This window comes from Chenopodium album, chromosome 7, assembly GCF_948465745.1.
Source record: "Chenopodium album chromosome 7, dcCheAlbu1.1, whole genome shotgun sequence".
In the NCBI taxonomy this organism is placed as follows: Eukaryota; Viridiplantae; Streptophyta; class Magnoliopsida; order Caryophyllales; family Amaranthaceae; genus Chenopodium; species Chenopodium album.
Window position 1 is genome coordinate 2,381,220 of NC_137840.1, and position 16,701 is coordinate 2,397,920.

General features: G+C 34.1%; 1 protein-coding gene across 1 annotated transcript; it reads right to left on the reverse strand.

The window, feature by feature from the left end:
• Positions 1 to 15,217: 15,217 nt before the first annotated feature.
• Positions 15,218 to 16,144, reverse strand: LOC145640782 (auxin-binding protein ABP19a-like). The gene has a single exon (XM_081692014.1). The coding sequence runs from the start codon at positions 15,914 to 15,916 to the stop codon at positions 15,266 to 15,268; it is 651 nt and encodes a 216-aa protein (XP_081548140.1). The 5' UTR covers positions 15,917 to 16,144; the 3' UTR covers positions 15,218 to 15,265.
• Between the last annotated feature and the right edge of the window lie 557 nt (positions 16,145 to 16,701).

A 16,701-nucleotide genomic window follows, 5' to 3' on the forward strand; every position in this document is an offset into this window, starting at 1 on the left:
TGCTTATAAAAGGTCTTTTTTTTGCAAAATTTCCTTTTTTTTCTATACCCCTTCAAATGTGTATAAAATACACATAACAATACTTTATACGGAGACAGAGAGAAAATATGTCATTCTCTCCAATCTCTTGCACAGCTTTAAACATATTTTCCATTTGATTCATAGATGACATATGAGTCGGGCATCGTGTCGTGCTGGACTGTCACGGGCCATACATCACCATGCCAGGAGGTGGCTTGTATCGTGTCGTTCCAGGCTTGGTGATGGCGGACCATGTCGTGCCAGGTCACCAAATGACGCACCCCGACCCACGTGCCCAGCCCACAGTACGGCCCACATGCCTCGCGGGCCGGTCCGCGGGTCAAATAAATAATTTTATTATTAATTAATTAATTTTAATATTTTTATCTTTATTATTTATAGTTCTTTATATTATTATGGCTCTATTTATAATTTTATAATATTTCTTTTTGTTGTTTTTATTTTTATTATTTATAGTTTCTTTTATTACTTTTTATTATTGTAGCGGGCCGTGCTAGCTAGCAGACCAAAAGTTCGTGCCGCCCGCGGCTCGTACTTGGTTCGTGCCAATTTTTTTTTTCACGGCACGGCCCACGCCCCACCCCTCGTTCCTCGTGTCGTGTCGTGCAGTTAGCGAGCTCGTGTCGTGTCGGGCCGCTAGCATACTGGCCCGCCCCATGCGCAACTCTACATGACATATACTGATATACACATTAAAGCCTCACATATGTAAAGTAAAGGGTATTCTTAGAATCAATGCAAGGGCCTGTTCTCATGTGATTATTTTCAGTTCAATTCAGCTCTAATAAGTTCAGTTCAGTTTAGCTCCTAATCTCCTTCTATTATAAAATATTCATTTCAATTCAATTCAGTTCAGTTCAGCTCAACTCATTTTCAGTCAATGAAAACAAGACCCGACTACTTCCTCCGTTTTTTTAATATTATGTCACTTGTCTTTTAGCAAGAGAAGTTTCACAAATATTGCACTATTTCTATTTTAAGACAAAAAAATATCTTTATTCACACTTCAAATACCCAACATACCCTTATTTTTTACACTTATTATTTAGGCCCCATTTACGACACCTTATTTTTACTGAATCGAAATTATTTTTGCTGAACTAAAATTATTTTTATTTAACTGAAATTATTTTCACTGAATATTATTTTTCAAGGTGAAGTGAACAGGGTCTAGTCTATGCTACATTACATGGACACTTTTTTATTTTTATCTTTTTTTCGCTTCCTTTTTCCCAAGTCTAACTACAAAATTTATTGTGCCGAACTTGTATGGTGCAATAATAAAAAATATAAAATATAAAAAAAATAGGGGAAAAATTATATATTGCAAATTACAGTTTTTTTTTTTTTTTTGTTAAGTTATGTAAAGGAAAATCTGACTTTACTACCACTAAAAAGCACCACGTACTTTGACTTTTTCAACCTATTTAAAATTTTATTTTATTTTACTAACAAAAAAAAAAAAAGATTTTGCTACCACTTCACGGTTTTCATTCTGGTTCCATATTAACTTATTATTACAAATTAATGATTTTTTTAATTTCTCAATCAAGTTATTAAAAACCATTTAAGAATAAGCTAATGAGTAATGACCATAATTTTTTTTTTTTTTTTTTTTTGAATATTTGGAGGGCCACACAAAAGGCGGAAGTGAGAATCGATCCCAGTATTTCTTAAAATCGGAAGAAAATATATAATCATTTGAGTGTCTCTCAATTTTGATGGACCATAAATGTGGAATAGTAGTCTTCGCATATACTACTCTACGTGCACGCATGTATGCAATGATTAACAAATAATCTTATAAATTTGTGAAGACTAAAATCGTAGAAATTGATATGGAGTGAACCTAAAGTATTAATAAGCATTGGCCCCATTTTGTAAAAAATTAATGAAATTCATGGGTCATGTATAATTTTTAACATTTATTCTAATAGTTTTTGCTCTCCCATTTATATAACTTGATCTTCTTAAAGACAAAACCAAGCAATGAAAATACATTCTAAATATTTAAGCCTTATTATTTCAATTTTCATCTTAATTTTGCCGAGCTTAAATTATTCTCATTGAACTAAAAGTAACACGACCTTCGTAATTTTTCCAAAAAAAATAAAAAAAAATTATAAATATTTTATCTATATAAACAAATTACTCGATATATTACATTGTTTTATAAATATTGTAATGTTTGAACCTTAACACTATGTACATCGCTTTTTGTAACCACAAATTGTGATTTATACGTAAGTAAAAATATAGTCGATTGTTTATTTTTTAGATTTGTACTAATACAAAAGGAACAGAGGATTTATGTAAATAAAATATATAACTAACAAGTAAAATACATTATTCTTTATTTTCTACGCTGTAAAGTTTAAAAATTTTTGCACCCTACAATTGTCAGCCTAATAAGGGTTTGTTCTCTTCAGCTTAATTTTAGTTCAGTTCGCTTCAACTCCAATCAGTTCAGTTAAGTTAAGTTCAGCTCCAAGCAGTTTAGTTTAGTTTAGTTCAGTTCAGTTTAGTTCAGCTCAGTTCAGTAAAACAAAACAGACCCTTAGGTCTTGCATGTATAAGCTAGGTAGACTTAGGGTCTGTTCACATTTACTGAAATGAGCTAAACTGAACTGAACTGATTGGAGTTGAACTGGACTGAACTGATTGGAGCTGAACTGAACTGAACTTATTGGAGCTGAACTGAATAAAGCTGAAATGAATATTTTATGAGAGAAGGAAATCAGGAGTTGAATTAAACTAAAATGAACTGAACTGATTGGAGCTGAACTAAACTAAACTGAACTGATTGGAGCTGAATTGATCGAACTGAAATTAAGCTGAAGTGAACAGGCCCTTACTTTAATTTTAATTTTTTGAAAGACGGTTAATCTGAAAGTAACTTTAAGTAAGTTTTATGGTAACTTCTCTTTCTAGGGATAAGTTGTAACTTTTAATTTGTAATAGGTTTGATTTTATTTTAATATACTTTTTCTAATAAATACATATTATAAAGACTATATGATTAATGTAATATATTATAAGTGTTTTTTCTAAAGATAAACTTTATGTTAGGAAAATGGCACAGAGTAAATTTTAATGGTAACTTTAAATACTTTTAGAGTAACTTTAATCCGTCTTACAATAACTTAATGAAAGTCTATCTCACACAGGAATTTTTGCAATAATACAGTAATTGCACTTTATTAATTACTAGATTAAGTCCCGTACATCGCACGACTCGTTGTTACTAAATTTTATGAAGTACATAGTGACAAAATTGCATTACGAATTCAACAATAATTGTACACCATTATTTTTATACTTATACCAATGTCAAGGTTAAGTTTGTGGGTTTTATATTAATAAAATAAATATCTAGTTTGATATTCCTGTCATATTATTAATACTACTTTTGTAAATGTAAAAAATAAATGTATACATGTACATATATATGTTTATAATAAAAGTAGTAAAGTTGAAACAAAGCTAGGGATAAAATGATAATATTATAAGAATAGTTTTAGATAAAAGTATTAATTCAATATTTACTAATCATTGTTCTTTTTTGCAAAGAAAATAAAAAAAATAAAATATTTGAAGATATGTAAAAATATTCCAGTTGTGTATATGGAAAAAAATATTATTGTCTCTACAAAATAAAAGATATGTAAAAATATTCCAGTTGTGTATATGCACAAGTCATATGTAACATCTTGCTTTGTACATTTCATGACACATATAATGGACCCTTTTGCAGAAGCATAAATACACTATCCTTACGACTCAACTCTATTAGCTTTTGAAGGCACTGAGTTTTACTGAGTGTATGTAATACCATGAGAAATGGGAAGATATCCTTTCTTAGAGTCTTGCATCTTGAACTTGTCAAGAACCTTATCAATATAAGTCTCTTGATTAAGTCCAATCATTATATTCTTCAAGATTCACTTCGTGGATTTTGATTCCCAATATGTACTCAACATCTCCTAAGTCTTTCATATAGAAATAACTCTTTAACCACACTGCTTGACTGATTCAAGCATTAATGTATCATTTCATATGAATTGTATGTCAACTACATACAAGACCAAGAAGATCAATTGCTCCCACTAAACTTCTTATCTCTACAAGATTCCTTTTTGTTCTTTCAAGGAAATCAAACTGTTTGTTTCCCTAATAAAAAAGAATGTTCCAACTCCCTGATGATTACTTCAATCCATAAATGAATTTGTGAAGTTTACAAAACTTTCTAGGAATTTCTGGATTTCAAAACTCTTAGGTTGTATCATATACATACCATCCATCAAGAACATTTCATGAGGTGATTTTGATCTCCATACCTAGAATAATCTGAATATGCTTACACAACTACTAGGTTTGACCCTATATGCATGTAAGACTATCATGGACTAGCACATCTTTACAGACATGGAGTCCATTCTGGATTTCTCGGATTTAAGCCATTTCTTGAGTCGGCACTTGTCCAAAGCTTGCTTGTAGGGCATGGGTTCCCACCATTCTAATAGGAAAATTTTAGAATCCCTTTTTTACTAGAATTCTAACAAACTGTTTGTTTTAATCCTAAGTAACCTACGATATGTATAGGCAATAATAGAATTATTATCTTCAACTCTTTGAAGCCTTTCATTCAAGTGGGACGATAGAAGCCTCGCTAGTTGAATTAGCTTGCTTCGACATATGATTTATCAAATTAGCTGATTTCATATGCCCTTGTCTCTGATGTAGTATTATCCACATCCACTTGTTGCTCGTCTTGAATCTCATCGAGATCTAACTTTACTCCCACTTGGCTTTGTAGGAAGAGATTTCTTTCTATGGAGACATTATCGCGAGCAACAAACACTTTGTTTTCTACGTGATTGTAGGAATAATACCTCAGATTTAGGATCTATTATGTCATTTTTGTAAATATTTTACATAGATTTCATAACCCTCAATCTTCTCTTAGAAAAGATAACTTTGGAACATTTTCAGTTCATAACTCTTATGACATATTTTCTACCGTTTTGGTTAAATTTCTTATTTATTAGTATATTCGCAATTATTGTTGTTCTGATTCATATCCTCAAAACGATATTTGTAAATCATTAAATCTTGGACTGAACCATGGCAAGCAAACATACATTTGTTTTGAGTTAATTGTAATGTTTTTGTATTGTGAATTAATTCAACAATTCCCTTAGATGATCATTTGTTTTGAGTTAAATATTTATCACAACAATCATATTGTGGTGTTAAATTGTTTATCTCAAACTGATTTTACATTTCATTTTGGAATTTTGAGCATTTCAATGATTCCAAGCTTTACTTCATTAAGTAATTATCAATATAGTTATTTAAATCGTTACTAGAAGCAATGAAATAGTTAAATCTCTTTGCTAATTCTTGAACTTATGGTACACACACATCATATGTATGAGTTCCAAAAGGTCATTTTAGCTCTTTTACCCTTTCAACTAAAAGGCAACTTGGCCATATTACCTTATCAAGCATGACTTCTAATTCTCAAGTGATTCACAATCATATAAGAATAAGAGTCCATCCAATTATTACTTTGGATGTGCGAATTGGTTATGTGACCTAACCTTACTTTGTTATAAGTAAGTTTACTTATATCATCTAATTTTATTTTGTGATCTACTTATGTTAATATCATAAAACAAATTTAACTCATATCTAGCATAATGAAAACAATTTATTACCTTGGTCATGGACACTTGTCCAAGCCAAGTAAAATCAATCAGTATTTAAAACAAATAAATAACTGAAATATTGTCTCATTAAAAACGGAAATAGGTCTAAAATCATCATAAATTCAGAAATTAAAACTACGAAGCTTCCTTGGTCACTCGAACACTTCTAGTGCCCCCTTAAGCTTCACTTCCACGCTAGCCTCACTTGTTTGCAATTCCATGCAACATTATTTATAATGTTAAGCACTGCAACTTGGTATCATATACCTAAGTGAAAGTTAAAATGTTTATAACATAATACATGAGGTTGATGCTCCATTCTTCTTGAGGAAGTCAAGGTATTTCTGACAATTGCGCTTCCAATGCCCCTTCTTTTTGCAGTAAAAGCATTCACTCTCACTTGCAGCCTTGGGTTTTAAAGCCGCCTTAGGCTTTTCAGGAGCCTTGGCAACTTGCTTTCCCTTGCTCTTGGAACTAGCCTTTTGCCCCTTCTTCTTGAAACCCCATTGTTGGGATTTGGTGAGTCCGACTCACCGCGGAAACAAACCCAAAAATAAGACCGCACTCGCAATAAATAAAACCATAAACATGATTGAATTAATCACAAGATTAAGATAGAACGATTACCTTTTGGAGCGTGCTTCGTGATAGGCCGTCGTCGAGCCTACCAAAGATAAAAACCTAACTTGGTCTCTCTAATGGGTAGAAAGGGCAAGTAAGGGTCGATCCCACAAGGACTAAGGGGAGCACTAACAAGTATCGATTTGTGATAAGCTAAGTCAAGTATTTTTGGGTTTTGAGTTATAAAGAAAAACTACAAAAAATAATAAAAAAGGATCTTGGGAAGGTATCCACCAATTAAGTCATTCACAAGCTACAATTTAACATACAAAACATAGCAATTTGGGGGTAAATTAGGGGAAGTCATCTAAGGCACCCAACTACTCTCTCAAGCTAGAGGGATTACTTGAGTTATGAATACAACCTACTCTCGTGGTTACAAAGCATAAAACAAGTGTTAAAACATAATCACGATGACATAAACATTCCCTTGACTGGAAATTCCTATTCTCATGGCATTTCAAGTCAATTAAGCATAAGGGAGCTAACTCAAGTTCATCTCTCGATCCTTCGTTGAGAAAGCTTAGATAAATAGTTCTTGCAATGGCCACTTACAAGAACTAACAATGAAACCACTTAAGCTCAACTAATTAACATCCCACATTAACTAAATCAACACATGCAAACAAGTATTTGTGAATTCATCAATGGTTTCAACCATCCCAAGTAAATAAACTACTCACAAAACATTATAAATTGCAAAACTAAAGTAGTAAACTACTAAGAACATGAATCCAAACACTAATTTAACATAAACAAGTAATAAAACTAGAAAAGATACAAAAATAAGTAATTAAAGCAATAAAATAAGAGAGAGAGTAAGAAATTCTCATTGATAATGCAAGAAATAATCAAATCTTCAAGTCTCCTTCCTTCAATTCTTCATATTCCAAGCTTTCAACAAGTTTTTCACACTTTCTCTCTCTAGAAATTGAGAGTTTCTCTCTCTAAAAACCTAACCTAAGCTAAAACTACACTAAGAAGATCCTCCCCGTACAAAATGAGCTAAGAAGAGTATTTATATGACCCCCAAATAAAAAGGACGGAGAAAACAAGAGCCGGGCTCGTCTACAGGTCGGCACGGACGTGCCAAAGGTTGCACGGACGTGCAGACCTGTTTAAATACGAACAGTAGCTACTGTCTGACCTTGCACGGACGTGCTTCATTTGGCACGGACATGCAGTGACTTGCACGGACGTGCCACTTATTGGCACGGACGTGCAGCCCTTTTCTGGCAAAATAGCTTATTTTCGAAAGGTCATAACTTCTTCGTTACTCATCGGAATAAGGCATGTGACCAGTCGTTGGAAAGCTCTTGAGATGAACTTTAATCTCCAATTTGAATAACTTCAAAATGTTGAGTAGAACAAAAGTTATTGTCAGTTTAAGTTGACCTTAGTGCAAAAATCCTTCCAAAACTTTTCAAAAGCTTTTCATTTCTCTTTAAGGCACTCATCATTCTTCCTCCATTGCTCTTTAACCAAAATTTCCCTTCTCCTTGTTCACTCATGCTTGATCACGTCCATATATAGTGCTAAAAATAGCTACATTACATCAAAACACAAACAACCCGTGAAGCATGGATGGTGCAAAATTTGTATAAAAATAGGATAAATAATGAAATTTGATGTCGAATAATCACGAAAACAAGGTTCAAAAGTACCCTAAAATCATATCAAATAACAAGTTATCACTTCGCGCGACCGAATGGGCTCTTACTTGAAAGCTAGCTCTAAAGCCTCCAACGTTGATCCACCCGCACCAACAAATACCGACAAGGTCCAATGTCTTGGGGTTAGCAAGACCCGACTAAAAAAACCCAATTAATTGAGTTCAAAGGCTTTCACTAAATGTAATACCTTTTCCAACTCTTGAGTTCAAGGGTTTTCACTTACTAGTGATGCCCTTTGCAACTCTTACTCAAGCATCATTTCCAATGCCCTTACTTGGGTATATATAGGAAATGATGAGAGTATGATTGTCTCTCCCACTAATGTGGGATAGTGGGATTTTCACATTTTATTTTAAAAGCAAAATAAAATTATTTAAGCAAGCTAGTAATAAATCAACAAGTGTCAACTATTCATGAGAGAGCAAGTGAGGACCACTTGGAGAGGGGGGGACCAAAATTGATCCCCACTCTCTTCCTCTCCATCTGCCACATGTCCTCCCTAAGCTCCCACTTGCTTCTCTTTGCTCACGGCCTAGCTACCCGCGCCATGACCCGCGACATAGCCCTGCTACCCGCACTTGGAGATGCGGGATGCTGCTTGCGGCTAGCAAGCCACGCACTCCGAGTGTGGGCTGCTGCAACTTGCTGCCCTTGGATGCTGCGGCTGCTAGCAATGGTGCGCTAGCATGCACCAGCCAGCCTAGGCTCGGCTTGGTGCGCATGCTAGCCACCATGCTTGTGCATTATGCCCCTAGCACTCGGATTGCTCGGGGCACTCCGATGCTAGGGTATTTTGGGAATTATGTTGATTTATTACTATTTTCACGTCTCGTCTTTTATTATTTCCAACTCGACTTCCGACGCTCGGTTTCGACGCTCTAAGATTGAATTTCCGACGTCTAAATAAATATTGCACGGTCGACTCACTAATTCCTTCCGAATTAATTTGTCGCTTCGGTTCGTTGGCTGCTTGGGTGTGACCCGAAGGGTTCAGTCAAGATTAAGATGTAATATTAATTATGCATTAATATTACTGATCGGAAGCGGCCTCTACCCAGGCATTCCGATCACTTGACCTTACTGAATATATAAGCTTTCTAATAATTCTGAACCCACTATTAGAATAATACACTTGTTCGAAGGACACTATTCTTTCACCCTTTCCCTTTTGGACCATAAGAAATTCCTTCTTAGCCTCCTTAGGGATTTGCTTTTCAGCACTAACCAGCATTGCATGCAACTGATTCATAGTCTTTGTAGTGGCAGTCATGTTGAAGTTCATGATAAACTAGTTAAAACTTTCTGGAAGTTAGAGGAGAATGATGTATGTTGCCATCTCATCACTATATGGGTGCCCCAGTTTCTCCATACTTTGAATGAGGCCGATCATTTTGAAAACATGATCATGAACTGTGGCACCCTTCTCCATCCTACAATCCAGAATCTCACGATGGAGCTCATACCTTTCAACTCTAGCTTGTTTCTTAAACAAAGCTTTGAGTTCTTGCATGATTGTATATGCATCCTGGTCCTCAAAACGCTTTTGAAGACTAGGCTCCATAGTAGCAATCATTAAGCAAGTGATAGGCACAGCTCTATCACGAGTTTCCTTGTGCTTCTTGACTTCTGCCGCAGTTGGATTTTCTAGCAGAGGTCCTGGCAATGGGGTGTCAATGACATCCTCTCTACCTTCAGATTTCATAACAAGCCTTAGCATTCTTTCTCAAGTGGAAAAGTTTTCTCCCGTCAACCTATCCTTCTCAAGGAATGGTCGCAAATTGTAAATGTTGTTGTTATTGTGATTACGACTACCCATCTATGTTAAAATACGGCAAAGTTTAATAATTATGTTTAATTAAAATTAAAGTACCATAAACGAATTTATATGGTAAATTTAAAGCACTTTATTCAATAACTAATTGATCCCAATTGAATTTTAAGTGATTCCAAGACCCTTTATTCGTGCAATAATTGACCGGACTTTGGCCCTACCATCAACCATTACATTTTCAAGGAGAGTAAACTCTTTACTGATTACAACTCTTGTAACTCTTGGTTGAATAATTAATCATCACATGTTTAATTATTTCCCTTTGCTTCAAGGTTCTAAACTCTTTAGGAAACCTTGTTGAGCATAACCAATTAAAATGTAAAATTTGATTTATCCCAACTTCCCAAAGATATAATATGACACCCAGCTTTGGCATGTCCCATCACAAATATCGAATGTTTCATTGGGTTTTTAATTGGAAAAGCAATCTCAAATTTCCGGGACCTAGATTCATTATGTTGTGATTATTAAGTGAACTCTAGCGCATCATCAAGCAACATAAATAAAATCTAACATGCATAATCTACTTATGCATAAAATATAGCATGACGTAGTATGACCCCTTAGTCCTAAGAAAACTAGAAATAAAAATGCTCCCACTTGAATCATCATGGATCTCCATCCACCTTGCTCCTTTGGGTCTTCACTTCATGGCCTTCACGGTGGCTGGCTGCCATGACAGCAGCCACTGCCGCAACGGCAGCAGCGTGGTAGCAGCTTCTGCTGGGCTGCAGGCCACCATGATTGGCTAGCCACGGTGGTTGGGTGCTTTGCAGCAGCCACTTTCGCGCAAGGGAGCAGCAGTAGCCCTGTGCAGCCATGGAAGCAGCTGTGCAACGGTTGCACACTACTGTCCACGGCCACTGGACCTCCGCCCTCCCCTTCCCATCCCTCTGGACTGACCACCTGGTCGGCAGCCGCGGTTGCCGACCTTAAACTGTTTTTTTTTTTGTGTTTTAATTTAATTAAATAAACTTTGATCAAAATTAAATCAAATCAGTCCATTAATTAAAATTAAATCATATTCAACTTTAAAATTAAGGTTTATCATAAAATTAATCCCGATTTAATTTCAATCCTAACTCTTAAAATTAAATCGATGATTATACACAAAACATTTTTATGCATAAATCAATCTGCTTAAAATTATGAATCATAAAATAAATCGAATTAAATCAAAATCAAGCACAAAAATCATATTTTAGGGCTAGGATTTTCGAAAAATTCAAAAAAATAGGGTTAGGGGTTTTTCGAAAAATTCGAAACTAGGGTTCGAAATTTTCGAATGCTCTAGGGCTTAATTCGGTCCTCTTCATGGCTATTTGAGCATAATTAAATCGCATTTAATCGATTCCAAAAGTTTAATCACATTAAAAGTAATAGTTGAACCATAATTTAATTAATTTCTCCCTCTCAATAATTGATTATAAAATCAACATGGACTTCAAATTAATCGTATTAATATGATCAAGCGCGTTCATGCAAGAGGCTAACTGATACCATTGTAGGATTTTATAGGTACTACGCAGCGGAAATAACATGAATCATATTCAATTTAGCACCTAATACCAAGAATCATATGCATAACACACAAGACACATAATCATACCTTTGAAGTGTGAATTCCACGTAGCTATTCAACAGGCAAATTAGGGAGAGAATAGTCCACGAGATTCGAACGAGCCGTCCACCAATACTAGATTGGTCGAGTGATTGAGGAAAACCGCAATCACCACCTTTATGGACAACCGACCACCGCACGAACCACCACCACGAGACACCACGGCGCCGAGGAGTTGAGGAGGAGAGAGTCGTGAGAGAGAGAGGAGTATGAGAGGGTTGGTTTTCGTGTTTGCTAATTAAGGTTTTGATCAAATGATCAGTCAATTGCTTACATGCAAACCCTAGGCACCTAGTCTATTTATAATCCCATTATAATTAGACTAGGGCACGAGGCCCAAAACCCTCTTAATTCCCCTACATGGCCGGCCACCTAGAGAGATGATGAGGCCCATGATGGGTATCGTCCTCTAATTCTCGATCTAGCCCCTTTGTGTGATCTTATAGGATTCGTCCAATTGGGCTTTGGGCTATTTTACTAGCCCAAAGATCGTTAGTACCTCTAGCTATGATAAAACGACGATCCAAATGTACGAACTTAATTATCTCCACAATTTGATCCATTTATATATCTAGTAATTGCACACGACGAAGACATAAATCCTTCATATTTTATCAGCCATTATTTTTATATAATTTTACAATGTTGAGAATTAGAGATATTAATCGTGAACATAGTGTCTTGACAAACGTGATAAAAGAAATGTGTCAACTAAAAAAGCAGATGTAGTATATTATATGCGAATGATAAACGATGGGACAACCTAATAATCCAATCCTGGATCTGCCACTGCACACGGTGTGGCTAGCTACTATAGGAGTTACATCGTCAATGTTATAAAGGTCACTTCGTCAATGTTATAGGGGTTACTCATTCAATGTGAAGGGTATTCGATCAGTATTATAAGGCTTACTCTGTCAATATTATAGGGGTTATTTTGTTGATTTACAATTGGTCACACGGTGTGACCAGTCGCACATAAGACGAGCTGATGTCATTGTATAAAGAAAAATTTTGCCCTACCACCATGTGAAATTTTTAAAATTTGAATGCTACATATTAAATTAAAATAAATCTATAATATTATTAATTCCCATAGGAACAACGTGTTAACGACATGTGTCAATCCATGTCATAATACTCCCTCCGTTTTTAAATACTTGCTCCACTTTACTTTTTCGACAGTTTTTAAATACTTGCTCCATTTCCTTATTTGGAATTCTTTTACAATATATAATTTATTTCTCTCACCTTGTGGACCCAATATAAATCATTTTTTTTTTAATTTCATATTCTCTTTTCTCCAATTCTCTCAACTACTTTTGTTTTTTTACAATTTTTTATTCTTCCCCTACCCCACTACCTTCAAATTTTATTATATTATTCAATTTCTCCTAAAACTCCACGCATGGAGAAATAAAGCAAGTATTTAAAAACGGAAAAAGTAAGACTTAGTACATCGCAGTATGACACCACATGGATGATGACATGAAACCAAATATAAATAATTGGAACATATTTAATCCCTCACAAATCTTGGAATTTTTAATTTTTATGACCAATTTTTGTTCTTTTAAGTGGAAAAACCACATTGATTCCCCGTAAATAAATTTATTTTTACTCATTGTACGTAGTTTTTTTTTTATTCCACAATTAATGTCACTTCATCACTTAGTTAACATTTAATTAACATTTATGAGTTGTAACTTTTCATTAACTTGAATTCCAAAAGTTCTTACTCCCTCCGTCCCCAAAACTTCGACCCTTTTGGCCTGATTTTAGTCCCAAAATGATCGACCTATTTGCATTAAAATACCTACCAATTTACAACAATATTTGTGCAAAATTAGCTTCCCCATATAAAATTTTATTTTTTCATGTATTTTTTAATACTTTATCTCTCTACTTTTTTACAAACCCCATGTACATTTATCTTTCCAATATGTTTTTATTTCTTTTTATTTAAGTTTCTTAATAACCGCGAAATCAACCCAAAAGGGTCAAAGTTTTGGGGATGGAGGGAGTAATAAACATATTATGCAATTCCCTACTTATTAATTATAAAGCATTTACTAGTCCATATCTTTTTTTATCCCTGAATTTTTTTTCTAATTTTTATTTTATTTTTTAAATTTAAGATAATGTTTTTATTTTTTTCAAGATATAATTAAATCTTAAGGTTATTTTTTCTATTTATATTTAACACATAACCTTGGGTATAGCCCGGGCCTTAAACCAGTTACTCTATTAATTTATTTCGATAAAAATTAAACTACATATTTTTAGTGTAGTAAGTGCCATTATGGTGAGTTTGGTTAAAGTTGAATTTTCTTAGTTTAGTACAGTACATGTTTGTATTCACGATTTTAAGGCTTGGCCCAACCCAATATAGGCCTCTAGTTTGGGCTAAACCTGGCTTGATTCATGATCACCTCTAGTAAAGGAGTTAAGAGAAAAAAAAAATTAAATAGATAAGGAATACTTTAGATGACATTGATCATAAATATATACAATAGGTTTTGGACCTTAAACCAGTGTGTGTGTGCGCGTGTGCGTGTGCAGATGCATGTGCGCGCGTGTGCGTGTGCAGATGCATGTGCACGCTGGTGCATGTCTGTGTGGGTGTGCGGGTGTCTGTGTGGGCGTGTGTGAACTGTCCGTATTATCAAATTTTTGCCGAGTTTAAACGGTTTTAGTAAATAAATGAGTTGGTCTGGGTTGTTATCATGTTCGGAGGCCGATGATCGGTTTGAGTTGTGATCGACCTTTGACTGAGAATTCTATGAAAAATTACCTTCATATGAAAATCATGAATTTAAATTGTTTTTATTTTGTTTTTAAATTTAATGACATGAAACGAACTCCATATATTTGACCATACTTGGGTTCGACTCCTCATCCTCTCCTCTGGTGATACGAGGGGGATCCCCTTGTATCTTACCATTAAAAAAATAATAAAAAAAATTTGGCCATACTCTCCTCACTTGATTTATTTTAAATGGACAGCACTTGATTTATTTTTAATCAAAATTATTTCTACTTATTCTAAGTTACTTTTATTGAATGTAAATTATGTTTCTAAACTTATTACTAGTATATTATTTTCATCGATTATTATTATTTTATTTATTTATTTATTTATTTTTGTTGTTCTTCTTGTTGTTGTTGTTAAGAGAGCCACAAGGGATTACTGGTTTTGATATATCTAGCTTAATATTGAGTAAACCGAAGGGGTGGAGCATATAATATCGATCTACACTACCAATTGCAATCAATATTTTAAAACTTTGACCAGGTGTGATTTGCAAATGTGAAGAACAATTAGAAAGCCGCTGGTGAAAGAGTGATATTTGTCTTGTAGAGAATCTTAATTAGGTGGATACCTCTTCTAAGGGCATGTTCTCTTCAGCTTATTTTCAATTCAATTCAGTTCAGCTCCAATAAATTTAGTTCAGCTCACTTCAATTCAACTCAGTTCACTCAATCAGAACAGGCCCTAAATATCACAAAAGTTGTTGATTAATACAAATCAACCACTTACAAATTACATTAGACGTAGTATCATAGTGCACGATATTTGTGCCAAGTTTTTTTTCACATAGAGTACGTACAAAGTAACATTATAAACATTACTCATTGTTCTTTATTATACAGATATTACAAACATATTTGACATACATACAATCCAGACTTTATAGTAAGAATAGTGGTAGTCAAAAGTTATAAGACTAAGGTGTTGATGACATGCATGTAAAACCCAAAGATATTAAGCGTCATATGAAGTTGTGTCAATTTCGCTAAATACATTCTGCAAACGTCTCACTTCTTCGGGACTTATAGCGGTGATTTGCGAAGCTATTTCCAACGGTAAATTACCACCGAACAAGGCGGTCGAAGTGATTTGAAATCCAGGATTTGCCCCATTCAAGGCAACAAACGCTAGAGCCGGAGTTTCACCAACATTTGTTTGGAAGTGAAGCAAGTATTGTGGAAAAATCATTACATCTCCGGCCTCTAATCTTTTATAGTATGCGACATTGTTTGCATCAATAATCCCTGCAATAATCGTCCCATTTATAAGAACGAGCATTTCTGATGTTCGGTGAGAATGTACTGGGATAACTCCACCTACCCCGAAGTCTAACCTTGCCATGGAAAGACCCAAACCATTTACACCTGAAAATTGCTCTACAAAAGCAAACGTTGCGTTGCTTTGAAATAAATTTGTGGTGTCTTTTTCACCACGAAATCCAGTGAAAACAAAGTCATCTGTAGTTACTTTAGCCGGATCTTTGCAAGCATATCCCGTAGGTCCCCTAGGAAGACTACGATCAGCAATACAATAATCGGCTTCAATTATAGCATGACTAAGAGAAATTGAAAGAAAGAAGATGACAAAAAATGAAATACTCTTCATTTTGAAATTAAACTAAAGATAATAAGTAGCAATAATCGTGCTAATAAATGGTAAGAGTTGTGACTTACGTTCTTGCATCTCTTTAGCAAAGAAATGTTATTGTACTTATAGGACTTTGTTACTATCAAATATGGAAGTGAACTGAAAAAATTAAACAAAAACAAAAATAGAAATAGAAATAGAAATCTCGGCTCCCTTTTTCAAGCGATTGATCTGTCTTGTTCATGTACGCTCATATGATAAGTACCACTGCTAAACACATCTCCAATTGAACACGTAAATCATGCTGGATGAGATTTCACATGCATTAAAAAATTAATAGTTTGTTGCGAGTTGATATTTTGTTGGAGCTTATTTGTGAGTTAATAGTTTTTTATTTTTTTATTTTTTATTTTTTTTTTTTAGGAATGTGAGTTAATAGTTTACTACCTTGATTTAATAAAAAAAATAAATAAATTTTCGAGCATTAACTTTATTTTTACATATGTTATGTGTGACTCATATCCAGTGGCGGAGTCACTATAAGTCCCTGGTCGTGTCCTACCAGATTTTTTTTTTTTTTAAAAAAAAAAAAAGAAAAAATAATTTTTTTGAAAATAACACCACAAATTTTACAAAAAATAAATTATAACACCACATTTTTTCAAATTTTTATTATAACACAACAAAAAATAAAAATAAAAAATTGATTTCACCACCATCTAACGGATTTTTGGATGTAATACGTTAAAAGGACCCACGATGGACATGTGTTAATAAGACATGGTTTTTAAAATAAAAAATAA